The 27,228-nt window shown below is 42.8% G+C and overlaps 1 protein-coding gene across 1 annotated transcript in view; it reads left to right on the top strand.

The window, feature by feature from the left end:
* Positions 1 to 27,228, top strand: part of LOC122802137 (centrosomal protein of 295 kDa-like) — a 1,720,043-nt gene that overhangs the window by 694,481 nt on the left and 998,334 nt on the right. Inside the window, exon 7 of the mRNA XM_044071818.1 lies at positions 18,092 to 18,313. Coding sequence (XP_043927753.1) covers positions 18,092 to 18,313 — 222 coding nt within the window. The remainder of the gene's footprint in view (positions 1 to 18,091; positions 18,314 to 27,228) is intronic.

The following is a 27,228-nucleotide window of genomic DNA, read 5'->3' as shown; positions in this document are numbered from 1 at the left end:
CACAATACCTATAAGCACAAAGAAAGGAAGTGCAGATATAAAGCAGAAGAGCATTAGCCAAGTTGAGTGTTCATGGCAATTACTTATGCACGTATATGTGTGTGTATATTTGTAGGTATTTGCAAGACACAGCTGGTATGTGTTAATATGGCAGATGGACTTCAAAAACCACAACTACTTGTCAACGTATCTGTCAGTGTTGTTCTTGTTTTATTGGAGCTTTTCTCCTTGTGTTTGACCAGAATATTGCAGAGAACTGGAGAATATTTGAACAGGAGTACGATATTTTTATACAAGCAGCTTATGCAGATAGAGATGCATACACAAGGGCATTTATTTTGCTAAATCTAGCAAGATCTGAGACTGTAAAAAGAGAGTGATCATTTGTATATGCACCAGCAGTGTATGAAGGCGAGGGTTTTGACTGCCATATTCTTGTGCAAGCTGAATCCAGGGAAGACCCAGAATGTTTAAAGCACAAGTTCAGAGAAATGTGCAACCCCCAGACGAACATTATATTAGAGAGTCATTTGCTTTACACAAGAAATCAGAAGCCAGAGGAAACCTTTACAGCTTATATAACTGACTTGAGGAATAAGGCCAAAATGTGCCTGTTTGGTGACTTGAAAGATGAGCTGATAAAGGATAGACTTGTATGTGGTATTAATAGTGCTGCAGTGAGGAAGATTTTGCTTCGTGACAGTGATTTGACATTGATTAAAGCCACAGAGATTCCTCAGATCCATGAGATGACAGAAAGGCATGCAAACATGCTTGCAAGTGACAAAACCATGGTTGCAATAAGCTCCAGAGCAAATGCAGACAGTATGCAACACATGGCAAGCAGAAACAGGCCTAAGCAAAGTGCAATCACAAGATTCTGAAAGAAGGTGCCATGTTTTCCAGAATGTTCTAGCAGTGCTAGCTCCACCGCCATCTCAGTGCCATACAAGTATGAGTCAGCAAAACTCAAGTCTAGCTTTATTGTTAACTATCAAAACTGTGGTGCAATCCATGAGTCTAAATGAGAGAAGTGTTTAGTATATAGACAGCCGTGCCATAAATGTAAGAAATGGAACCACTTTCAAAAGTTTTGCAAGCCAAGTAAGTCTCACACGGTTGTAAAGAAAGGTCGTACAAGAAAACAAGTTGATCAAGTACAGACAAAACAATCAGCTTTCTACGTAGATGGTGTATCAGTACTGGGAGAGTTGATACAGTAAACCTATTGACCAGGAGTGAAGTATTTTGCAGAGTTCCGATCAATGGGAAATCCACATAGCTCAAAGTAGACACTGGATCAAAATACAATATTATATCAGCAGATACATTTGGACGAGTGAAAACAAATGAACAACTCAGTGTAATCAGCAGTGTAAGACTTGTTGCATAAGGAGATGAAAAAATTCAAACCAAAGGTTCAGTAATACTTCCATGTTATTTGGCTGAGAACTGTTACAACTTATTATTCTATGTAGTCCGACCAGTGCAATCTTTACTAGGTCTCAAAGATGATTTGAGAAGCCATTTTCTCAGAGTATGCTGATGTTTTGGATGACAAGTTGAGCAAGCTTCCAAATGTGTATTCTATGAAATTAGACCCCAAAGTTACTCCAGTGGTCAGACCAGCAAGAAGAGTTCTAATAGCTATGCAAGATAAAGTCAAGACTCAGTTGGATAAGATGGTGCAGCAAGGTGTGATTTGTCCAGTCACAGAACCAACTAAATGGGTGTCGTCCATGGTAGCCTCTCTCAAGAAAGGCTCAGATGAAATCAGAATATGCATTGACCCTAGAGATTTCCAATGCACACAATTGAGGAAGTCGCAGCTCTAATACCAAATGCCACTGTATTTTCTGTGTTGTATGCAGAGAGTTCATTTTGGCAAGTGATGCTTGATCGCAAATCCTTATTTCTAACTACTTTTAGTACCCTGTTTGGCAGATACAGACTTCTAAGGATGCCATTTGGAATAACTTCTGCAAGTGAAGTCTCTCAGCGTGCAATGGAACATATTTTTTCAGGTTATCCTTGTGTTATAATAGTTGGATAGTCTAGTAGTTGGAGGCAATGGCGAAGCAGAGCATGACTGAAACCTCAAGAAAGTTCTAGATAAAGCATGTGAAGTAAACTTGAAGCTCAATCCTCTGAAGTGTAAATTCAGACTTCCAGAAGTAACCTACATATGACATTTGTTTACAAGTACAGGCTTAAAACCTGACCCAACCAAGCAAGCAGCTATTTTAGAGATATCAGCACCAGATAATGTGCAGAGTTTACATTGTTTTCTGGGCATGGTTAACTTTTTGGGCAAGTTTATACCAGATTTCAATGAGTTGACAGCACCATTAAGAGAGCTAACATGAAGAATGTTGTATGGTCATGGTTACATCATCAGAAGGCGTTTGATGACCATAAGCAACAAATTGCGACCCCTCCCCCCACACATTGTTACTATGTTGTGAATAAACCAGTTGTCCTATCCTGTGATGCTTCTAATTTTGGTCTTGGTGCAGTTCTACAAGAGGGCAGACCAGTAACCTATGCATCTAGGACACTTGCTGTAACGGAGATGTATTATGCTCAGTTTGAGAAAGAGCTTCTTGCAATAGTTTTTGCATGTCTCAAGTTTCATGATTATATTTATGGCTAAGCTATTCAAATTGAAACTGATCAGCAGCATCTAGTTACTAGCTAAAGAAACCAATGCCTTCTGCTCCGGTGAGATTACAAAGAATGATGCTCAAATTGCAAAAGTACAATTTCAAAATGGTCTACACTAAAGGTAAATTGCTTTATTTGGCCGATACTTTATCCAGATTGCCTAGAAGTACAACAGAACAGCTTGATGCTGAAAATTTTAACTTTGTGATGTCAGTGCATAATCTTTCCACAACTAGACGATGAGTTGAGAGATCATACTATCTGCATACATATATACTCTGCTAATCAAATTTCACAAAACCTCAATCACTACATCAATGTTGAATGGCCGTCAAAACAGTTTAGTGCATCACCTGAGATGCAATCATATTTTCCCTACAGAAATGAATTGTTGATGGAAGATGGTATTATTTTCAAAGGTCCTAAAATTGTTCTTGCTTCATTGCAGCACAAATATATTCAGATTTTGCATCGTGGCCACCCAGGTGTATTATCTACTAAGAGAAGGGCCAGAGAACTAGTGTTTTGGCCTTCATTATCAAAAGACATTGATGGTGTTCCTTCTTCGATATGTAATAGTACCAGAGCATATTTGCGAAAAAAAACACTTCAGCCAAGTCCAATAACTGAACTACCTTGGTCTGCTGTTGCAACTGATATCTTTGAATGGAATAATCAACACTATTTGGTTTTGGTAGACTCTTACTCAAACTGGTTTGAGATTGATCTGCTACCAAGCTTAACCTCAGCAGCTGTCATCACTAAGCTTAAATGTAATTTTTCAGTTCATGGTAGTCGTCACAAACTTTATTCTGACAATGGTACTCAATTTACTAGAATGTTGTTTCAGAAATTTGCAAAACAATGGGACTTTGTACGTCACTAGTAGTCCTGAATATCCTCAATCCAGTGGTCTAGCTGAATGTGCAATTACTTGAAAAGTCAAAGCATGACAATACCAGTGTATTCTTGAATTTACTTAGTCTCATAAACATACCTCATGATGATATTCTTGGCTCACCTACTCAGACTACTTTCCAGACAAACTAGAACTACGCTACATATTTCATCAAGTTTGGACTGAATTGTGTATATACAGTGGATATAAAAAGTGTACACAACCCTGTTAAAATGCCAGGTAGGAGGCTATCAGCATGGCACGTTAACTTGGCAATATTTACCCACTCTTCCTTGCAAAACCGCTCCAAATCTGTCAGATTGCGAGGGCATCTCTTGTGCACAGCCCTCTTCAGGTCACCCCACAAATTTTCTACCTAAGGTCTGGCCTATTCCAAAACTTTAATTTTCTTTTGGTGAAGCCATTCTTTTGTTGATTTGGATGTATGCATGGGGTCATTGTCATGTTGAAAGGTGAAATTCCTCTTCATCTTCAGCTTTCTAGCAGACTCCTGAAGATTTTGGGCCAAAAATGACTGGTATTTGGCACTGTTCATAACTCTCTCCACCTTGACTAAAGCCCCAGTTCCAGCCGAAGAAAAGCAACCCCAAAGCAAGTTGATGCCACCACCATGCTTCACCGTGGGGATGGTGTTCTTTTGGTGATGTGAAGTGTTGTTTTTGCGCCAAACGTACCTATTGGAATTGTGGCCAAAAAGTTCAACCTTGGTCTCTTCAGACCATAACACATTTCCCCACATGCTTTTGGGAGACTTGATGTATTGCTTTGCAAATTTTAGCCGGGCGTGGATGTTTTTCTGTGTAAGAAAAGGCATCCTTTTTGCAACCCTACCCCATAGTCCAGACAAATGGAGAATACGGGAGATTTGTTGTCACATGTAGTACACAACCAGTACTTGACAGAAATTCCTGCAGCTCCTTCAGTGCTGCTTAGGTCTCTGCAGCCTCCCTGACCAGGTTTTGTCTTGTCTTTTCATCAAGTTTGTTGGGACCTCCAGCTCTTTGCAACATCACTGTTGTCCCATATTTTCTCCACTTTTTGACAACTGTCTTCATTGTGTTCCATGGTATATCCAATGCTGTGGAAATTTTTTTGTACCCTTCTCCTGACTGATAACTTTCAGCAATGAGATTCCTTTGATGCTTTGTAAGCTGTCTGCAAACCATGGCTTTTGCTGTAGCAGGCAATTGAGTAAATGTCAGGAAAATCCTACTAGGACAGCTGAACCATATTTGGGGTTAATCAGAGTCTCTCTAGTTGATGGCAGGTGTGTACCCAAGAAGACTGAATGCTGTAATTAAATCAAAAGGTGCTTCAACAAAGTATTAGTTTAAGGGTGTGCACACCCAACAAAGTATTAGTTTAAGGGTGTGCACACTTATGCATCCAGCGTATTGTAGGTTTATTTTTTATATTTTTTCCCCTATCAGATTTGTTTTTCAGTTGAATTATACAGGTTATTGATCACATTAAAGGTGAGACGTTTTGAAATGATTTATTGTGGTCTTATTTTTTATATCACAAAAACCTGGCATTTTAACAGGAGTTGTACACTTTTTATATCCACTGTACATGTGTACTTAGTATTGTATAGTGCATGTCTCTAGATTTTGTGATTTCTGCATGCCAAATATCTCATGACAAATTGCATGATCTTTTTCTCAGAGGGAGGATGTAGATCAGTGTAGCGTGCGTGTGCGCTATGTCTTTAAGAAGCATGCAAGGCTGTGCGCACATATAAATTCCAGGCATGTGTAATCCCTTGTGCCATTTTGAAGCAGCAGACAGTGTGTAAGCATGCATGATCACAGTAGTTAGTTTGTACACAAGTTACTTAAGTCAGATAAGCTTTACAATAATGTGTTTGTAGAGAATAAAACTGCTGAAACAGAACCCACGAAGACTCATTTATTTGTGTACCAACACAAAAGTGACAACCGTCTCTGCTGTGGCAAGCAAATACACAAAAAGAACGAAAGTCCCGATGTGATGACTTGTTTGCGGCCAGAAAATGATGTTCCTGTCAATTTTGTGCTTGCTTTAATAGCATAACTATCAAATGTAGGGCTGATATTCTATCTAAACATTTCAATGAGTCATCAGGGCATTCGCTTATCATGTCATCCACTGGCTGAGCTGATGTAGCTCTCCCTAGGTAGAAAAAGGAAAAGAACTTCAGATTTAGGACTTCAGATGACACTCCTTCACCATCGGCCAGTCCTGCTAGGCTTGTTATTGCCAAAGAAGGTGAGACTCCTTTGCATCCTCCGACATCTGAGGTGGTGGCACAGGCCGCTGTTGCCGCACATGATATGCCTCCAGGTCCCTCTACTTCCTTACAAATCAAAGGACTTGGCTCGTTGATTTGGTCCAGAACCGCTTTGCATGTTCCAGCTTCCGATGCTCATTCTAAAATCAATTATGACACTTCACATACTCAGGAGATTGCCCCGGCCTGCCATTTGTGGGAGTTGGTTGTTTATTTGGGTACTAATGCTGAGTTTGGTCCTAGGCCAAAGCCTAAGGCCACTCACAAAAAAACAGTACTCACTTTACCTCAACCTAGGCCTACCAACAAGACCTAGTGAGATTGGCTGAGGATTTGATTTCCTTGGTCAGATCCAGACACCTCTCTCACACTGAAACATCACCTGATAAAAGAAAGAGGGATACCACACCACTGGAATTTTCTGACTCTCTCTACTCCTAGGATTATTTTGATTATGATGAATCCACCCCCTGAGGAGGGTGCATCTCTTGCTTCCTGTGGGGATTCTGATTCTGAGGAGAACCTTGCCTCAGCCCTCCCACTGAAGACATTTCCTTTGGGACGACATTGCATATCTCGAGAGAGCACTTAAAATGAGAAGCTGAGGACTACTCTAATCCAAGAAAAGGATTAGGGAATTTCTTAATCCTCCCTCCTTGTCATTCCCTGTGTCTTAGAGGCCAGTGTCTTTTTAGATTCTTTTTTAAAACCATTCTCTCTGCCCCCTACCTGTCGAAAGCCTAACAGATTGTATACGGTTTTAGGTTAACCCTGTGGCAGATCCTAAAGTGGTGTCTCCAGGTCCTAAGGGAGCAAAAGCCAGCTCTTCCAAAAACCCTTTACTTAGAGACAATGAAAGCAGACTCTTAGGTTTGAAAAAAAAAGTCTGCACTTCTGCTTACCCTTGTCATGAGGGCTTTGAATTTTCAGTTTCATATAGTGAAGTACCAAGAAACTATTTTTGACCAGATAAAACAAAAATGAATGGGGATTGAAAATAAGACCCTCTCAAAAGAATTAATGGATCTGTGCAACCTCTGCTTTCAGGTGGCCAAGCATTCTCTGCACTGCCTCCAGCAGGGCAAGAGCCACAGGATCAGTCATTAGAAGACATGCCTGGCTCGGGGAACTGTCCCTTCCTAAGTATGTTAAATCCAGTTCCCTAGATGCCCCCTTAGACAAAGATTTTCTTTTTGGTCCTAAGGCTGAAGCTGTCCTTAAGAAAATAGAGGATAAGGCCAAGTCCATGCAAATTGTCAAGGATTTTCTTCAGATCCTACCCCCTCGATTCAGCTGGAATTGTCCTGCCAAAGACTGTACCTTTCCAGCCCCTCAATCTATGCCTAGATAGACATGGACAGCACCAGCGGCCTAGACAGTGCTGGTCTGATCCCAGTAGGCCTTCAGGATCACATCCCCAGGGACCAAGCATGGCGCAATCATGACTCTTGATAGACACTCCCTTTCCCCCGTACCCCTCCCCTCTTCTCCAGCCTTCCCCCAAGCCTGGAGGGAGACTATCACTTTTCTACAAGAACTGAACTTTCATTACCAGAGATATATGCGTGCTAAACATCATTCAAAAAGACTACAAACTCAAGTTCAAACAACCCCTGAATTGCTCTGGCTTTACAGGCATTCCGCCAAGCCAAAAGACAAATGCCTTAATCCAAATAGAGCTTCTGTGTGCTCTGGGCAGTGTGGAACCTGTACCAAAATCCTTACAAGGAAAAGGTTTTTCCTCCAGACTTTTCCTAGTTCCCAGAAAGGAAGGTACCTGGAGGCCAATTCTAGACCTGTAAAGGCTCAACCATTTCTAACAGGTCCCAAAATTGAAAATGCTAACGCAGCAAAAACTACTGCCCATGATTACCCCCAACACCTTCATGACAACCTTAGAACTAAAAGATGCATGCCTCAGTGTCCCTACACACAGGGTTTGTATGCTTCAGAGCAGGTGTGAGGCGCTATCAATTCTGTGCTCTGCCCTTTGAATTATCTGCTGCATCCAGGGTCTTCACAGAATGCCTAGCCCCAGGGATAGCCTTCTGCAGGACAAAGGGAATTCAGATTTACCCTTAATTAGACGATTGCCTCATTCAGGCAACAAGCCTAGAAAAACTCAAAGCAGACTTGCTTTATACCAAACACTTACTAACCTTGTTGGGGGTCACCATCAGTACACAAAAATCTCAAATAAACAACTCAAGCAGGATTGTGTTTCTAGAAGCCTTACAGGACTCGGCTCTTCAGAAGGCTTTCCTTCCTCCAGACAAGGTTACCCTCCTAAACCTTTACTTCAAAAAGGTCGTGGACAAGACATATCTAACAGCCAGAAAGTATCTCAGGGCCCTGGGATATGTGGCCTCTTGCATTTTCATGATCCCTTTGGCCAGACTGCATATGAGGAAGCTGCTGTGTTATCTCAAAAATGCGTAGTGCCAACAGTGTCAGTCTCTCACCTTCAGAAAAATACTGCTTCTTTGCCTCAGGAAAGAGTTTGCTTGGTGGGCCCAAGCATGCTTCCTCATCTGGGCCTTCCCTTCAGGTTCATCCTTCAGATCCAAACCTGAACAACAAATGCATCATAAAAAAACCTGGGGAGCTTGATTCAGCAACCTCCAAACTCAAGGAAAATGGGACTCCCAAGTTCAAAAACATCAACCTAAAAGAACTACTGGCTGTCCAAAAAGGCCTTATTGCCTTCTAAACAAAATGAAAACCTGGAGTCATCCTGGTGCAGACGGATAGTACCACAGTTATGTGATACATAAACAAGCAAGTGGTGGCCCACTCTTGCTCCCTTTATCGCCTAACCATGGACCTTTCAGAAACGTCAAACTTCTAGAGCTGCACCTCATGGCACAGTACCTACCAGGAGAAACCAATCAACTAGCGGATCCACCTCAGCAGGAGCCTGACTGGCCATGACTGGCAGTTGTATCAAGAAGTATTTCTGAGCATAGCTGAAAAATGGGGCGTGCCACAGATAGACCTTTTTTGCCACCAAAAAAAATGATCATATGAAAACGTTTTGCTCCAGGAACAAAATGAAGTCATTCTAGATGACAGATTCCTTTTCCTTTCCTTGGGCAGTTCTATTCCTTTGTCTTCTTCCCAATACCACTGTTCCCCAGGATATTGCTGAAATTAAGGAAAGAAGGGACCAAGGGTAGTTCTGATAGCCCCAGATTGGCCGAGGCAGCACTGGTACCCTCTATTGCTCAGTCTAGCCAACAGTGTGAGGAATGGCAGCTGCCACAGAGAGTTGACCTACTAATGCAGAGCAGGGGCACAATAATACACACCAACCTGCACACACTCAAATTGACAGCTTGGATGATGCCCTTATCCCATGGAAAGGGTCCATCTTCGACGAGCAGGTCCTGGATATTTAGCCCGGTAGACCTAGAACTCGGAAGTCTTACTCCAAATGTAAAAGATTCATTCTTTGGTGCAGACAGGTGGGCCAAAACCCTCATCAAACTCAGATCCCTTTCATCCTGTCATACTTATGCAGCCTTTTTAAAAAAGGTCTCTCCTGCTCCTCTGTAATGATCCATGCTTCAGATATTTCTGTCTGCCTTCTCAACCTTCTGTCTTTTCACATCCCCTCATGAAAGAGTTTGAAAAGGATTGTCCACATTAAGCCTCAAAGAAAACCACATGTTCTTCCCCGGGACCTCACCCTTCCTCCCTCTGAGCCAGCGGCCTCTGCTGATATAAAATTCCTGACCTGGAAGACGGCCTTCCTACTAGGCATTACCTCCACCAGAAGGGTGTCAGATCTTCAGGCCTTTGTGTGTGGAACCTTTCATTATTTTCCATGTAGACAGTGTGTCTCGCAGGATCAACCCTTCCTTTATGCAGAAGGTGGTGACAGATTTCTTTAAACCAGATAATAAACTTACCTACATTCTTTCCTAACCCCACCTAGACAGTGTTTCTTGCAGGACCAACCCTTCCTTTATGTAGAAAGTGGTGACAGAGACTTCTTTAAACTAGATCATAAACTTACTACATTCTTTCATAACCATCAGAATAAGGGAGAAAGGTTCCTCCATTCTTTGGCTGTGCATCGGCAAGTTTGTTACTAGTTAGAACCCAGAATGTCAGGAAATCAGACCAACTTTTTGTAGCCTTTGCCAGTAGCTTTGATGGGAGACCAGTTTCAAAACTATTTCCAAATGGATCTCCCACTATATCTCCTTAGCTGCAGCCACACATTCCACCAGGGCTACTGCTATCTGTACTGTCGTTTTTAGAGGGGTGACCACCAAGGACATTTTGGAAGCAGCTACTTGGTTGTCCATGCATACCTTCACCAAACATTGCCATCTTCCTACCTTTTACAAGTCCAAAACAGGATTTGGTAATGCCATTTTGCAGGGCATCCTTGCCTCTGCTTAATCTTTCCATCCACTGTCCTTTTCAGCTTTGGGAATCGTCCCACAAGTCAGGACTTCAACAGTGAAACACAAAGAACATAGTACAGTTGTGTACACCTACCATAAATGTAGATGTTTGAGTGTATTCACTGTTGCAGTATTCTTTCCCTTCCCCTCTGACCTGTGGGATAAGCTGGGGCATTTACCTTATCTGTCAGGGTGGCACACTTCCTGTTTCATGCTTATTCTTGAATACAGGGTCCCAGACTCCTGACCTCAAGGATACAGGGGCTTCTACTTGTTTGGGGAAAGAAAGTATTGAGGTCATGGTGCTGGCCAGCTCCCTTAATACCCAAGTGTACTGATATTAGATAAGGTGTCCAGCTTCAGGAGGAAAGGAAAAAATAGTCTCTGGTAGTCAGGCTGGTCAAGGGCTTCCACAGCAGGAAATTCCACAGATCAGGACTACAACAGTGAATACACTTGTATCTACATTTACAGTAAGTGTACACAACTGCACTTTCTGACCAATTCAAGTCACCCCTGCCCCCCAGTGATGCATCATCTGGCTCACCTTAGGACCTGGTGTGGCTGTAAATACCATAAAGCCTTTCATGAGTTTGGTATAACATACCAAGTAACTTCCAAGTGTGCAAATTAGTACCCAGTACACCCCACTTGATCAACTTATAGGTCCTATTTACTACATTCAGACACCTATATCTCTTGACCTTTGTAATTTCGTAGTGGAGCTGCATGTGACAGGTTTTTCTTCCTGTCATGACTTTGTTATTCCAGCAGTGGCTTTGTTATTTATTGAGGCAAAAAAGGTAGCAAGTGCTCTGTTAGAAACTTCCTGCTGTTTTTTTGTAGATAAATACTGAGAGCAGAGTCTAACTTCATATCAGTCCTTTGTTTGTGGAGACATTGTCAAGTAAAGTAGATGTTCATCATTAGATCACTGTTGCAGTAGCCTAAGCTTTATGGGACATAGCCTGACAAATACTGGATGACCATACAGTTTCCAAAATTTTTTGGCACCTTCCACTCACCTTAACTGATGTACATCTCGAAGAGACTGGTATAAAATCAGAGATTTCGGTGGCACAGCTTCAGAAATCTCTTGCTAAGTACACTGTTCATGTGAGCTTCAAGTGATCATCTTTCAGCTAGCACTTTTTCAAGGCTGAGTAGATAAGTACCCCATTGGGTAATGCCTTCTACCAGTTCTTAATGAGGGAAAAGTTTATCTTTCTTTGTTCCAAGAGTCTACAGCTAGTGCTTTTGGTAGTAGTTACTCAAAAATGTTTATCTCAAAACTAAAATTTTAAGTCCGGAATTAAGACTGACTTATCAAAGCTCCACTACCCACTTGTCAGACTCTTATTGTGTTGAGACTTGGACCAGGCTTACGGCTTTTTGATTCTTCCTTGATAAGCAAGAAGAAGAAGAAAGTTGTATGGAAGGCTTTAGTCTTGAAGCTGTCTTCCTTTTTGCCTCAGCTGTTGATGAGTGACTCTGCTGTACCCATTTCTGCTACCTTTGACTGCTTATTGCTTTCTCTCTCTGCCTCTCTGGTGTTGCTGTTCAGTAAGCCATAAAGTGCAGAGAAGCAGGTATGTCCTCTCTCCCTTCCTGGCATTGGAGGAGCGAACAGAGGAGCATTCATCAGAGTGAAGTTTTTTTTGTTTTTTTTTCTGGGGAGTCCACCAGGAAAATAAAACACAGGCATTTTTCTTCATCTATATCTTGTAGGAAAAACAAGGAGGGTTGGCTGAGTTTTACTAAGGGTTTGTTTCAGTCCATTTTTTACATTTTGAGTTTTCCCTCAGTTTAAAAAGGAAAATATTTTCCTGTCTCTAGTTCTTGTGCTCAGTCTGAGGGACAGGGATTAGATGTGCATTACGTTTCTCAAGTACCTACTGTACAAGAATGGGGAGTCTGAATCTGTGGAAAGTTTTTCTTCAGATTCCCTACCTGAAGAGTTGTCTTTTTCTGATACTGTTGCCAGAATGATAGTTATTTTGGTGGTAACAAAAAGAAACGAGAATACCAGGAAAGATTTGATTTGTTACAGTGTGATTTTCCTCAACCTGCAGCTTTTCCTCCTCTTTTGCCTACATTAAAGAATGCTTTATTTGCAGCCAGCAGTCAGCAGTTTGCCTGACAGTCAGTCATCTGCCGTCTGCCCCAGCCCCGGAAGTCTGATAAATTATGACAGGTTCCTCAGACATACAATTTTCTCTGCAGTGATTTTTCTGTCAAAGCCATCTTCTGCCTAAAACGTTATTGACAAAGATTGAAAAGCCTTTGATAGGTTTGGGAAGAAAGTTTATACGTCTACTGCCTTAGCTTTCAGAATAGTGAATGGGCAGGTGGAAATGTCCAAGTTTGTTCTGGTCTGTCATCTCTTCTGCAGGACACACATCCAGTGGTGGCAAGAGTCCCCACTTGTTAGGGATAACCTTTTATTTTCCCCTTTCTCCATTCCCCAAGCCACAGTGACCACAAACACTTTCCAGCTTGGGGGGGGAGGGGCTTATCTGGAAAGACTGTTCAAAGCATGCGGTCTCAGACAGAGGCCCTATGTTAGAGTTGAGAGCAGTTCTGCTAGCATTACAGGTCTTTCAGGACTCTCTCCCCTTAGGTGTGATCTCCATATAGACAACATGGCAGTTGTCTGGTACATCAACAGTTAGGGTGGATCCTGATCTTATCCTCTGTGTTGAGAGGCCATGAGAATGTGGCAATGAACGATATCTTCATTGCTTTCTAACTGCAAATCATATCCTGGGGAAATCCAACATACTAGTGGACAGGTTGAGCAGATCGATTTTGCTCTTTCATGAGTGATCCCTCAGCTCCTCAGTAACAGAGTGGATTTTCAACCATTGGGCCAACCATGTTGCGATTTCTTTGCCTCTTCCCCACAACACCAAATGCAACATTTTCACTGTAATTTCCCGTGTAGGGAAGTCACCTGGAAATGCTCTAACACATCCCTGGTGCTCAGTTGTCCTTTACACTTTTCCCTTGACACATCTGATTCCATAGTTCTTACAGAAAGCATCAAAAATTAAGGTCAGGGTAATCCTCATAGCCCATTACTGACCTCGACAGGTGTGGTTTCCCATCCATTGGCTTTATCTAAATCACCTACCTTGGGTTCTGGGCTCGATCTAGATCTACTTTCTCGCCCATCACAGCTGCCTCACCCCTGAACATTAAATTCCTCAAGATAATCGCATGGTGTCTCCAGTTCCCGTGATGGTTTGACAGTACAGGTTGTCATCCGTCGTACATGTTTTGTCTTCCTGTCAGAAGCATTCCACTAGGAAAGTTTATAGAAGTAAATGGAAAAGACTTACTATTTGGGCTGTAGAGAAACCTATTGACTCATCTCCCCTTCGATCTCTTTTGGACTTCCTTGGACATCTTTGTCAAAGTGGACCAGCTATTCCACTATTATGTTCACTTAGCTGCAATTTCCTCTTTTCACATAGATTCATCCACCTATAGGTTCCCTTAGATTGTTCAAGGCTTCCTTTGAGGCATTTTCTTACTCTGACCTTCACTTAGAGATCCATGCCCTCCTTTGGGATATTACCATTCTTTTGTTTGAACCTGCTGCAAAAGTGGATCTTAAGTTTTTGTCCTGAAAGACCTTATTCCTGGTGGCTGTCATTTCTACCAATAGAATAGAGCTGCATACATTATCCTCAAAGCCTTCTTGACCTGCCTTATCTACAAGATGAGAAGAAGTGGAATGTGGTCACTGGGAAAATGAAATTTCCACCAAGCACACACAGTAGTCATCTTTTTGGTGCTTAAACAAGATCTTCACTCCAGTTTGCTTTTAGTTAGTACAAAGCACCAGTTGTCCTTGGCTTGCAACAACAGAATGAGGTTGCTTTAAGACTTTCTTGATAATTTCAGTAAAGTCTGGCAACAAGGAGAGATTGTTTTTCAGAACACACACAAGTGATATACACAGGACCTTAGAAACAGCCCTTGTCACAGAGCAAACAAGACCTCTTATGCTATATGTCCTCTCTAATGGCAGTGTTATCCCATGAGGAGCTTGAGTTTTTTAAATTTTAAAAATTAAGTCCTCTCCAGCAGCGCCCCTCCCCTTTGGATCTAACTAGGTTAGGAGTCCTGAACAGTGCAACAGGTTTGTTGCCATAGTAGCGCAAGGACTTGAACAAATATACATTTAATGCACATGGGGATTCTGGCTTTGTTTAGCCAAAGTCCCACTTGTACACCAGGCTCATGAATTGAGTTCTGTTCTGTGCCTAGGGTGTAGTATCCCTGTTAAAGTTTTCCAAAGGTGAAAACCCACATCATGACTTAAGTTCGCAAAGTAAAATATGCATCTGGGTTAGTGCAAGGTCACTGCATAATTTCTCTGCTAAGGAATGGGGAGCTCTGGAAGGTGAAACATTGTCTCCATGTGTCCTCCATCCATGATTTGATTTGAGGAGCGTGTTCTTATATTTAGGCATGGAGGGGGCAGAACCTGTATGTTTCAACAGAGGAAAAGTAGTGTGATCATCCCTGGTTGGTACCCCCAGGGGAGCAGCTGGGGGGTATATGTTCTCCATGTCTCTTGGTATCTTTGGAAGTGGAATACTAGAATGATCTCATTCTGGGATAATCATGTTTGAGAGGCATGGGTGTTCATAGGTTCATATGTGTTTACTAGGCTAACGACCACAAGGACCTTTTTAAGCCTAGCCTTGCATCCCAAATCTCTTGATACCCTTGATAAGTGTAAGCAAAGGCCTGGGAGATAAACCATTTACAGGTTACCTGTTTGCATCAGAGACATAGGTGCCAAACCAAGGATGAATTTCTGGTTTCCAATCCAGTTGTCCAAGTTGCACTTGAATTGGATTAGGGAGGAACTCTGCTTCACATGAATGGGGAGCCTGTTCCATAGACTGGGTAGTCTTTGGGAGGCATACTTTTCTCTGCAGCAGGTCATATTTATATCACAGGAAAGGTTTAAGTCTTTAGAATGGGTAATTCTTGTACTGTTTGTTTTGTGGGTATGCATGAGCTCCATCAGAGTGGGGTCTGACAATGGCCTGTACCCCAGGCATAGATCTCTCCTCAAAAGCCTGTAGGAGACAGAATACAGGGATAGGGCTATGTGGAGGTCTGCATAGGGCATATTACTTACACTGTGTATTCTTTTAGTGAGGAACCTTTGTAGATGTTCCAGTTGGATATTCCTGGTTAGGTACATACCAAAGGGGGCATTGTACTCAATGATAGGTTTGATGAATGCCAAATACAGTAAAACAATGACTTCCTTGGACTTAAATGCCATACCTTTGTTTATAAGTTGCGCAACATAGAATGATTTTCTCACCACTGTAGACGCATGATGATCAAAGGCTAGATTACCGTCTGTGTGTGTGTCCCTAACTCCCTGACTACGGGGTCAACTCTAAGGGGTGTGTTGTCAATATGATAGTTACCAGAGATGGATAACTTCCCAAAGGATACTGTTATGCATTTCTTGGCATTTAGTTTTAGTCCATGACTTTGACACCAGTTGTTTGTCTGTGTCACCCCCTCCTGGAGAACATTTGTGTCAATGTGAGATTCATTGACCGCTCCTAATTTGCAGTCATATGCAAATTTAGTCAGCCAGAGACCACTGACATTGGCCTTTACTTCTGAGAAGTAAATGCCAAAAAGGAGTGGTCCAAGGGCTGATCCCTGGCGGACTTCACTTGTGACTGTCCTCTTTGTAGAGGTGGACTCCCCAATTCTAACTTCCTGAGTCCTGTCTGTGAGCCAGTTGGCTAACCACCAGATGACATACGGGTTTGTACCTAACCTCTTGAGTTTATCAACAATGCCTGAGTTGGGGTATTATGTCAAATGTCTTAGCAAGGTCAAGATAGGCAGTTTGAACGATTTTGCCCTCATCCATTGCTTTGGTGACCTTCTCAAAGAAGTCCACCAAGTTGAGTAGGTATGATCTGCCCTTGACAAAACCAAACTTGGTTGGGTCCAGTGTCTAGAGGTTTATTATACCTCTGTTGATCAGCTCCATGATAATTCTTTCCATGGCTTTACATATAAGATTAGTGAGACTTATGGTTCTGTAGTTTCCAGGGTCTGTAGATGGCCCACCTTTGTGCAGAGGGATGACTGTTGCCTTCTCCATTCATGAGGCACAAAGCCCATTTGAAGGCTACAGTTAAATAGTAATTCCAGAGGCCCTGATAGTTCATGTTTCATGCTATTTACAAGGCATCCTGGGATATTGTCTGGGCCCATTGATGCAGTGTTCTTGGTCTTAGAGAGAGCATTAAGGACCTGTTCCCTAGTGATAGTAGGGGATTTATATTTGATGATATTTCCTGAGGGAAGGTTGAGGGAGAGAGAGGAGTAAAGTTGGAGCTGATTTTGTCAGCCAGGAGGTTTGCTATATCTTCTGGCTCAGTATAGGTGGCTCCATTTGCAATAAACTCTGCACGCAATTGTGTATTGCCTGTGAGGTTGCGGTCACAGCTAAAGAATACTTTATGGTGGCCTGGGAGGCCATACTTACCTCAAATTTGTCTTTGGTAGACTTTAGTTGTCCTCTGAGTTGTTTATTTAGTTTAATGAGAGTATTTTTTATCATATGCATAGGCAGATGTGTTCTCAGGGTTTATAAGGGCTTGAAATTTAGCCAGGTTCTCACTTAATAGCAGGAGGTTATCCTTAGAATAGTTCCTGAATATTCCCGGTTTAGCTGGGGGTCCAGGTTTTATTTTTTTACTTCAAAGGAGACCATTTTGTGGTCTGATCTTACCAGGGAAGCATTACAGTACGGGGTGTGCAGCACTCTCCCATATTAGTGAGGACCAGATCTAGTATGGTTGCATCCCTGGTTGGTGTATTTTACCATCTAGTCTAGGGAGTTTGTGTTTATAAAATCTAGGAATCTCTGCGCATGTTCGTTTGATATTGTATAGGATTCCCAGTTAATAGTGGGATAATTAAAGTCACTCATGAATATGGTATTGGGTTGGATGGTTAGTGGTCATTGTAGACTTTTCCTGCAAGCACTGGGCCCCTACCAATCCCTCAAAGTGTCAGGCACCAAAATTCTGGTCATCCCTTGGACATGATCGTTGACACCCCCACCCCCACACACACACACACACACACACACACACTAGTCCTTTGAGGAACCTCATCCTGCTGCTGTTTTGTTTGTTTTTTTGTTTTTTTTTTTGTGTATGGTTAAGTCTTCTGCACAAGAAAATCCAAATGACATGCAAACTGAAAAATGTTTTATCTGTGTTAGCAAAGATCAAAGTCTGAACTGTGCATGGGGCAAAAAATAAAAACTGCTTGATGTGAGGGCCAGTGTGCTGATGTAGTCAATGAGTTGCATTGTGGTATGTTATCATGACACCTGTTCATGAGTACAGGAGCATCTGGAAGAATATTACATATTTGATTGTTAGAGAGAAATAACCAACCATAAAACTTGCTAATGACTCCTTTATGGATACTTGGTTTTGGTTTGATTGAAATCTTTAGATTATCAAGTGCCAGAACTAAAAGGCGAGGCATTTAAAAAGTAGAGTTTTACTACTTAGTAAATGATAGAAAATGCCAGTTTAGCTGATGTTAAAGCTCAGGCATAATGCATGCAAAATGTTTGACAAATGAGGCTTTTTTCATATTCTTTCTCTTTGCTACTAAATTGAAAACTATAAGTAATCATTCTGTTAGCACATAGTAATACTTTTCTTTTAGTGGTTCTGAACTTTTTTCGTACTTAATTGGTGAAAAAATGCATTATGTAGCTTAAATGTGTTTAAATGTTTGTAGGAAAACCAGATGTTACCACAGAAGTAGCTTCTTTGGCAGTTGCAGCAGACTTTGAATCAAGCAAGTTGGAACATGGTTCTCCTATGCAAGATCTAAACTTATCAAGAATATCTGCAAGTAGCAGAGAGACATTAACTGAAAGCATTAACGATGACAGCTCCTCTGTCAAGCTTACGTGGAGAGAGAGACTAAAACTTGATGCGAGTTCATCGCTTGAGAAAGGTAAGAAATTTAGAATCACCTCTGAATTTGATGTGTAGCCTTTAATTGAAAGTAGGGGATGATAACTGTGACTTAAGTTGTGGAGATCTTGTTATGAAGTGAGTACAGGGAGCTAAATCTGATGTGTAGTCTGAGTAATACAGCTGCTTATCTCTTGGTGGGACGTGGGATCATAGTGTGTGATTTCATCCTTAGGGACCCTTATTTGATACCCAATTGGGTCCATCACAGACCTTTCTTTGCATGCCATCTTTGGTGCATATGTGCAGCTTGTCATGAAATTCCCTAGACAGAAGAGGTATGTAGATTTTCATTCAGTTTTACACACAGGCCAGAATAAAATACCTTGCTTCCTTCTGTGGGTAGTGTCAGCTAGTTTTCTATTTCCTGTAATATCACTTACTGCAGAAAAGAACTTAAATTGTAGCTCACAGTAATGCAATAAAAAATATTAAATTCCTACCTTATTGGTAGTACTCTCTATTGCGCAGTTTCTGTGCTGTTTGTTTCACTTGTCCGCTCAAGCATAGTGGTGGGTGTAGTAGATGGAGGGAGGTGTGCAGTGGCAAGGATGTAATGATTATCCTTAACACAACTGATGATTACCTTGCGGGTATATTCAGCTTTGTTTACTTATTTTTTTTAATTTTATTTGATAACTAGGCAAGTGAACTGGCCTTTTGCACCATGACCCGTACCCATAGTCAGAACAAAACCACAAACAGTGGGCATTCACAGGAAGTTTAATCTTAAGTTTATGTTTGTTTGTCTTTTCGGCTTTTCCCGGTAAGGGGGTCGCCACAGCGGAACTCCGGTCCGCTAAAGATTGGCAGTAGGTTTTTGTGGTGCCGAGTTGCCAGCCCGACACCCAACCTTCAGCGAAGGCACACCCATTCATGCATGTCTTTCGGAGGCCACGTGACCGCGGGGAGGACATGCAGACTCCACACAGAAGGCACTCCCCGCACACTAGCTGAGAAACGAACGGGAGAACCTCTTGCTGTGAGGCAACAACGCAACCGCTGTACCACCACAGCAGTTATTAAAGAAAATTAATAAATGAGTATACAAAGATTATTAGTTATGACATGAGTAGAAGGGACAAAAATATAGTAACAAGCACCATGATTAGGTTGGAGGGGATAGAAACATAATTGCAATGCTGTCACAGCAGACTCGCAGAAGTTAGCATGTATTAACAAATGAGTTCTATCAAGTGTTTCATTTGTTAGCAGTTGCTGTCTTGAGTTGTGAGGTTGACAGTCTGAGATGTACTGTGCTGAAACAGGTATGGAGTCACTTCAGTTGAGGTGCTCCAGTCCTCAAGAAAAATTAGATCTGTTGCTGTCAATTGTAATTTTATCCTCAATGAATGGGTTTAAATCATGTTCTTCGGATCTGACTTGGACGATGGTAAAGCTTGCAGCCACCAGATCACTCAAGCTTCTCCCTTCCCCACAGCACACCATGTCAGTTTCCCCAGATCTCATTTGCCGCTTATAGCTAACAGACATGGCCTGCCAGTCTCTCTCAAGCTTTTTGGATAAGTAAAAAAAAATTTTCTTCATAATTTCTCTATTTAACAGTTTTTTCTTTAGATTACCTGTCAACTTTAATCCTTTACTGTTTTTTTTCTGGTTTAGAATCTTCTCTGCCTTCCCCCCCCCTTGCCCTTATGATTTAGTCGTATTTCTGACATACTATTGTTGGTATTTCCTTGCCGTCCCTCTCTTCTACCATCTTAGAGTGTTGCGGTGGTTCTGCTGTCTTTCTGCTCCCTTCCTCCTTTCTCTTATGACCTGATTGTAGTTCTTCATACCATTGCTGGTATTCCTCTGCTTTCTTCTTCCAGTTTAACAAAAAAAAAAAAAAGAGTTGCTTGCATTTTTGAATGATCTTACCTTAAGATTTATCTTTTATTAGTGTGGTTGCACACATGACATGATGAGTGACAAACCTGCAGGTTTCAAGAAATGTTCCAAATGTTGATATAAGTTGCCTCTCTTGGATGCACACTCCCTTTGTGTGTACTGCTTCGGTCCATTACACTTATAGGAAGATTGTTTGATTTGCCAGGGATTTAATCTGCGAGCCTTAACTGACTATAAAAACAAGCTGATAGTAAAAGGTCTCCTTCCTTCCTCTTGGAGAAGCCATATCCCAGTCTCCAAAGTCGAAGCCTTCCACCTCATCAAAATCTTCCTGGAAAAGGGGTACTAAACATCTGGTCTCGACCCCAAATCAGAAGAAGATGAAAATTCAGGAGCCACCTGCTTCTTTGGATCCTACAACTTAAAAAACGATTACTATGGTTCTGGCACAATCCAAGTCAGATCAGATACAACCTTCAGAAACTCTATACTGTCCTAGAACAAGATATTCTCTGTCGGTTGACCCAGTACCAGACAAACTTCCATCTCCTTTTTTGTAGAGACTAGCATCCCCCCCCCATTTACTCTACTCATTCTTCCAGAAGTCTCTCAGAAGAAGTGGAGAAGAGTGATGAGGAAGATCCTCTCGGGACAGGGGCAGATTGGTTTTCCCTCGATGCCTACACCTCTGGATCAGGTTGCCTGATGTTCAACCCCACCACCCCTGGAAGTTCCTACTCTGGCACCATCTCTTGTCTTAGAGCTTCAGGATCACAGTCACCTGGATCAGTCAGTCGCAGATCAGAAGACTTTTGTATCTTCGGATCCAACATCGTCTCTGAAACCTCTGATCTTTTCAGATCCAGAGATCTCTCACAGCCAAAGCCTGGCTGAAGAGTGCAGGATGTAGCAATTCCACTCAGAAGTTTTCGAAGTAGTCTGTTCCTTGGCACTGGGCAGTTCATCTCTGGCTTCTTCCTCTTGGGCAGTAATGACAAATGGGAGATAAGGGATGATTTGGAAACCTGTTTTTTTGGATCAGTGCCTCTGGTCTGGCTCCTTCGAGCTCTGCCTTCGAGGCTGCGAAGACAGTGTTCGCTGTCTTGGCAGTCCTGATGGAACCTTCCCCCTCGGATTCTACTTATTCCATGATGATACCCCAGCGCCTACAGCCTCAACAGTTCTCTCCATAGGAACATAGGTTCATAAGTGTGTACTAGGCTAATGGCCCTGGGGCCTTTACAAGCCTAGCCATAGGATTACCCTGGCATCGTGCCACCCATCCTTAGTTCCCAGTGCCTCCATCAAGTAGAGCCACTGGAGTGATCCCTGGGGTGAATTTTCTATTTCCCATCCACTCATCAAGATCCCTCTTGAAGAGGGCCAGTGAGGCACTCTGCTTGACATGTATGGGAAGTCTATTCCATAGCATGGGCAGTCTCTGAGTTATTAACCTATCCCTCCAGCTTGATGTTCTTCATGTTTCACTGTTGCAGTCATCACATTTGGGTTATCTTCCTGCTGGTTGCTCTCAGCCAGCCTGAATACCAGAGTCTTGGGATTTCTGCATCAGATGCTGTCGCTTCTTCCATGATGTCAGGTCGTCAGAGGTATAAAACATGCAGCCGACGCCATTACATCAAGTCTTTCTTGCCATGCGGTGCCCGAAGCAGAAGCAGTTCCCAAGTGCCGGTCGCCCGACTCCTGAAATTTTCATTTTTGTGTTTCAGAACTGAAGTCTTCAAAAAGATAAGTACCCCTTTGGGGATACTTTTTTCTTGCTCTAACCAATGTCAGAAAAAATTAATAATGGTCTTCCCTGTGGTAAGCAAATACCTCATAGAGAGTTTAATTCTTACTGCGTCACCTGTTTAGGCCCAGACCACGACGTCCCTCGCTGTCAGTTTTGTGCCTTGCTCAATGCCCGAACTATTCGTCGTCTGGCTATTTTTGTAGCTAAATAATTTCACTCTCTATCTTCGTACCCCGAAATGGCTTCGTTAAGCCATCAGACTACCAATTTTAAAAAAAAAAAAAAAAGAAACGTAAGGATAAAGACAGACAGCATAGGTCCAAAACTGCCGACAGCGCTTCCGTTAAGCTAGTCGCCAGTCCACCGGTACTCAGTGAGGCGCTTTCGCAGCCCCTGATACCCACTTCTACAGATTCGCAGGTCCCTACTGAGACCCATTCGGAGTCAGGTATGCCGCGAGATGCGTCTTCAACTATGGAACCTGCGGATGTCTCTACCTTGGATGAGTCCGGAGCCACTGTGCAAGCACTGGCTTCTGAGGGTGTATTCAGGCCTACAGATTTTCATATTAAACCGGTGACTTCGTTTCAAGCCAAAAATACCGAATTCCTCAGGCCTAAATTTCGCACTACGCCTAGGAAACAGACGACCAAAACACATTCTCAGGCCCACATGCCTCAAAAACAAATGATTAGAATGGCTGAAGACCTTATTACTTTAATTAGGGGAAGCCAGCCTTCCCCTTCTAAGAGACCTAGAACTGATTTTCCTTCTGATTCTTCTGATCAGGAATCTGATATTTCTATTCCTTCTGACTACCAGGACATACTCTTATCTACCTATGAGGATTCTGATGCAGAGGATTCCATTCCCTCTGCTTCCCCTCCAGAAGATTTTTCTTTTGGTGAAACCTTGCATACCCTTAGGGAGCATTTCCACTGGGAAAGACAGGACTGTTCTCAGTCCAAAAAGAGACTCAGGAAATTTTAAACCTGCCCTAGCACAGGCCTCTAGCTGTCCTTCCTGTTCTGGAGATTGTAGATGATGTTTTCTTGGAATCCAGCCTTACCCCAGATACTTTGCCTCCAGCTCCCAGGAAACCTGACAGGTACTATAGAGTACCTGACTCTCACAAATTCCTTTTCAAGAATCCTACTGCGGATCCAGAGACCATTTCCCAAGGACCAAAAGGCAGTAAGGCTATTACTGCCAAAAATCCTACCCCTTCTGACAGGGATTCTAGGGCTTTAGACAGATGGGGTAAGAAGGTAAACACCTCTGCTACTTTGGCCATTAGGGCTTTAAATTGCCAGTTTCATATGTTAAAGTATCAGCAGCATATTATGGGGCTAATTAAACAGAAAATTATGTCGATTCCTGACTGTGCAGAACACAAAGATTTACAAGAGTTAATGCATTCTGCTGACCAAGTTGGTAAACCTACTTTGCAGTGTGGTTTTGATGCTTTAGAAGCATCTTGCAGGGCTGCTGTCACTGGGTCTGTACTTAGAAGGCATGCTTGGCTTAAGGAACAAAACTTGCCAGATCATGTTAAAGCAAAATTACTGGATGCACCCTTAAACCAAGAGTGCCTATTTGGCAATAAAGCAGAAGTCCTCAAAAGGATGGAGGAAAAAAGCTAAATCTATGCAAACTGTAAAAGATTTCTTACAATTGCAGCCACCTAGATTCAGTAGGCATTGGCCTTCAAAAAACTGGCCCTTTCCAGTCCCTTTCAGGCCTTCTTAGCCCAAACCCAGGGGCAGCAGACCACCAAGAGTTCAGTCTCGGGTTATGCACAGATCTAAGCAGTGGGGTGCTCCCACGTCCAAAGCAGTATGTAGTAAGCCACCCCCCTATGGTAAAATTGCACAATGACTTATCCTTAACTCCTCCAAGCCTTGCTCAACTACTTGCACCTTTAGGAGGAAAGCTCGCCCTGCATGCAAAAAACTGGGAATACATTACCCAAGACAAATGGGCTTTAAACATCGTTTCTCTAGGATACAGATTCCACTTCCACTCACTCCCAACCTTAAGTGGATGGCCAGACCTCCCCCCAAACCAGTGGGCGAAGGCCCAAAAGCAAGTACTCTCTCTCCTCAGCATCAAGGCTATTCAACCTGTTCCAGCAGAACAAAGGGGACAAGGCTTTTATTCCAGTCTGTTCCTGGTTCCCGGAAAAGAAAACTCCTGGTGTCCTATCCTGGATCTGTCTATTCTCAACACCTTTCTGTTTTTTCGAAAATTCAAAATACTAACTCTCCAACAGCTGCTTCCTATGCTAGCCATGAATTCCTGGCTGGCAACCCTAGACTTAAAAGAAGCTTACCTGCACATCCCTATAAGAGAATCTTGCAGAAAATACCTATACTTCATGGCAGTTCTCTGCACTTCCCTTTGGCTTATCTACTGCGCCCAGGGTATTCACAACGTGCCTAGCTCCAGCCATTGCATTTTGCAGGCAGATAAGTATTCAGATTTACCCATACTTGGACGATTGCTTGATTCAGGTTCAAAGCCAGGACTTACTAATTACAGCACCTGGCATTTGTAAAGGGATTTCAAACCTCACAGGGGTACACCATCAGCAAAAATAAATCACACCTAGTACCCTGCCAACAGATTGTATTCCTGGGAGCAAGCTTGAACACAACTTCCCAGATGGCATTCCTCACTCCAGAGAAACAGATTTATTTGACAACCTATTTCAACCTACTGGCCACAAATATCCAGCTATCTGCAAGGAAAATACTGCAAGCTCTGGGGTTCATGGTCTCTTGCATTATGTTGATTCCATATGCAAGACTGCATATGAGGAAACGTCAGTGGTATCTAAAAAGTCAATGGTGTCAACATTCTCAAGACCTGGAAACTATAATTCCTTGTCTAAGGGCAGAGTTCCTTTGGTGGGCAGAGGCCTGCAACCACAACAAGGGACTTCCTTTCACTCTACCCCCTGCTGCCCAAACCCTAGCAACAGGCGCATCAGACTATGCATAGGGGGCTGACATGGCAGGGCAGTGCATTCAGGGCAAATGGAACCCAAAGCAGATGCACCTGCATATCAATCAAAAAGAAATGTTAGCTGTACAGAATGCTCTGACAGCCTTCAAAGACCTCATTCTACCAGGGCAACTATTGGTAAAGGTAGACAACACCACAGTTATATGGTACATAAACAAGCAGGGGGGAACCCATTCCTACCCACTCTGCAGACTAGCCATGGCTCTGTGGGACACAGCCTTGAGCAGCCAAGTGCACCTACAAGCTCAATTCCTACCAGGCAAACTAAATTCACTGGCAGACGACTTAAGCAGAAATCTCATGGACCCACACAACTGGAAACTGGAACCCAAAATATTCAAGCTTTTGAGGAACAGATGGGGGGGGGGGCACCAGAGGTGGACCTGTTTGCCTTCCCTCAAAACTACCAGTTGAAAATACTGCACCAGCACTTCTCACAGTCAAGCTTGGAATGTGAATGCCCTGTCCTTTACCTGGGAAAGCCTCTCAGTCTATGCCTTTCCCCCTCTGCCTCTCCTCTTGAAGGTTCTACTAAAGATCAAACAGGACAAGCCAAGGACAATCCTGATTGCACCAGACTGGCTACGCCAGCACTGGTACCCTCTTTTGCGCAGTCTGACAGTGCTACAACCATGGCACCTGCCTCAGACCCCTTCCCTGCTGTCTCAGCAGGTGGGCCAGATTCTGCACCCTCAGCTTCAAACCCTGAATCTTGCAGCCTGGCTAATCCTTTGAGCTCACCTCTAGCAACCCTCAGTAAGCAGGTGCTAGATGTCATTATTGAGGCAAGAAGGCCTAGTATTAGAAAATCCTATTCAGAAAAGTGCAAAAGATACTGTTCCTGGACCCAGTCTCAGGGGATGGGCCCAGCTTACCTCATATACTAGATTACTTAACAGAAATGCTCCACAAGGACCTATCCTTCTCTTCAGTTAAGATTCATGCCTCAGCCATCTCAGCTCATTATAATACCGAGCCCACCCCTCTTCTCTCATTCTCTGGTAAAAGAGTTCCTTAGAGGGGTCAAAAATTTAAGACCCCCAGGAGAGCTCCCACTCCAGCCTGGGATCTTAATTTTGTATTGGAAAAACTTACTCTTCCCACCTTTGAACCGGCTGCTACAGCAGAGTTAAAATTCCTCTCTGGGAAAACAGCTTTACTTGTAGCCATCACTTCAGCAAGAAGAGTGTCTGAACTGCAGGCCCTTATGGCAATGGAACCCTTCATTATCTTCCATGCGGACAGGGTTTCCCTCAGGACTAACCCATCTTTTATACCCAAGGTGATGTCTAGTGTGGCTTTAAACCAGTCCATTCATTTGCCTACTTTTTTCCCTAATCCTCAGAATAAAGGGGAAAGGATACTGCATTCTCTGGACGTGCACAGACAGCTTAGATTCTATTTGGGCAGGACTAAGCCTCTCAAAAAATCTGACCAGCTGCTAGTCAGCTTTGCTGCAGGGGCAGAGGGGAAGGCCATTTCAAAGCAAACCATTTCCAAATGGATAGCCCATTGCATTCTTTTCTGTTACAAGCACCATGGAAAACCTACCCCACAGGAGATCAAAACAGATTCCACTAGGGCTGTATCTACCTGTACTGCATTTCTCAGAGGAGTCCCTACCAGGGACATCCTGGAAGCTGCAGCTTGGAGCTCTGTACATACTTTCACCAAGCATTACCGCTTGCCTATCTTTTCTAAATCCAGAGCTGGATTTGCCACAGCAATCTTACAGGGCCTGATTGCCAGCCCTAATGCTTCTTAATCTACCTCCACCCTTCCTTAGCTTTGGGAATCTACCCAAATGTGATGACTGCAGCAATGAAACACAAAAAACATAGAACAGTTGTGTGTACACTTAGCATAAATGTAGATGTTCGAGTGTATTCACTTTGCAGTCTTTGTCACCCTCCATCCAATTGTCTTTGCTTTCACCTATCCTTTTTAGTTTGGCATATCTTATGCTATGTGTATTTGCTTTTTGCTGGGAAGCAGCATATAATTGCTTCCTATTGTGGGGGCACCTAACATCTGGGGCAAGAAAAACTGATGTAATGGCGTCGGCTGCATGTTTTATACCCCTGGCGATCTGACGTCATGGAAGAAGTGACAGCATCCGATGAAGAAATCCCAAGACTCTGGTATTCAGGCCGGCTGAGGGCTACCTGCAGGCAAGATAACCCAAATGTGATGACTGCAACAGTGAATACACTCAAATATCTACATTTATGGTAAGTGTACATGACTGTACTTTCTGTTGATTG

This window comes from Protopterus annectens, chromosome 5.part0, assembly GCF_019279795.1.
Source record: "Protopterus annectens isolate FY-2018-M chromosome 5.part0, PAN1.0, whole genome shotgun sequence".
Taxonomy (NCBI): domain Eukaryota; kingdom Metazoa; phylum Chordata; order Ceratodontiformes; family Protopteridae; genus Protopterus; species Protopterus annectens.
Note: the sequence above shows the minus strand (reverse complement) of the source record. Positions and strands in the feature narration are given on the sequence as shown.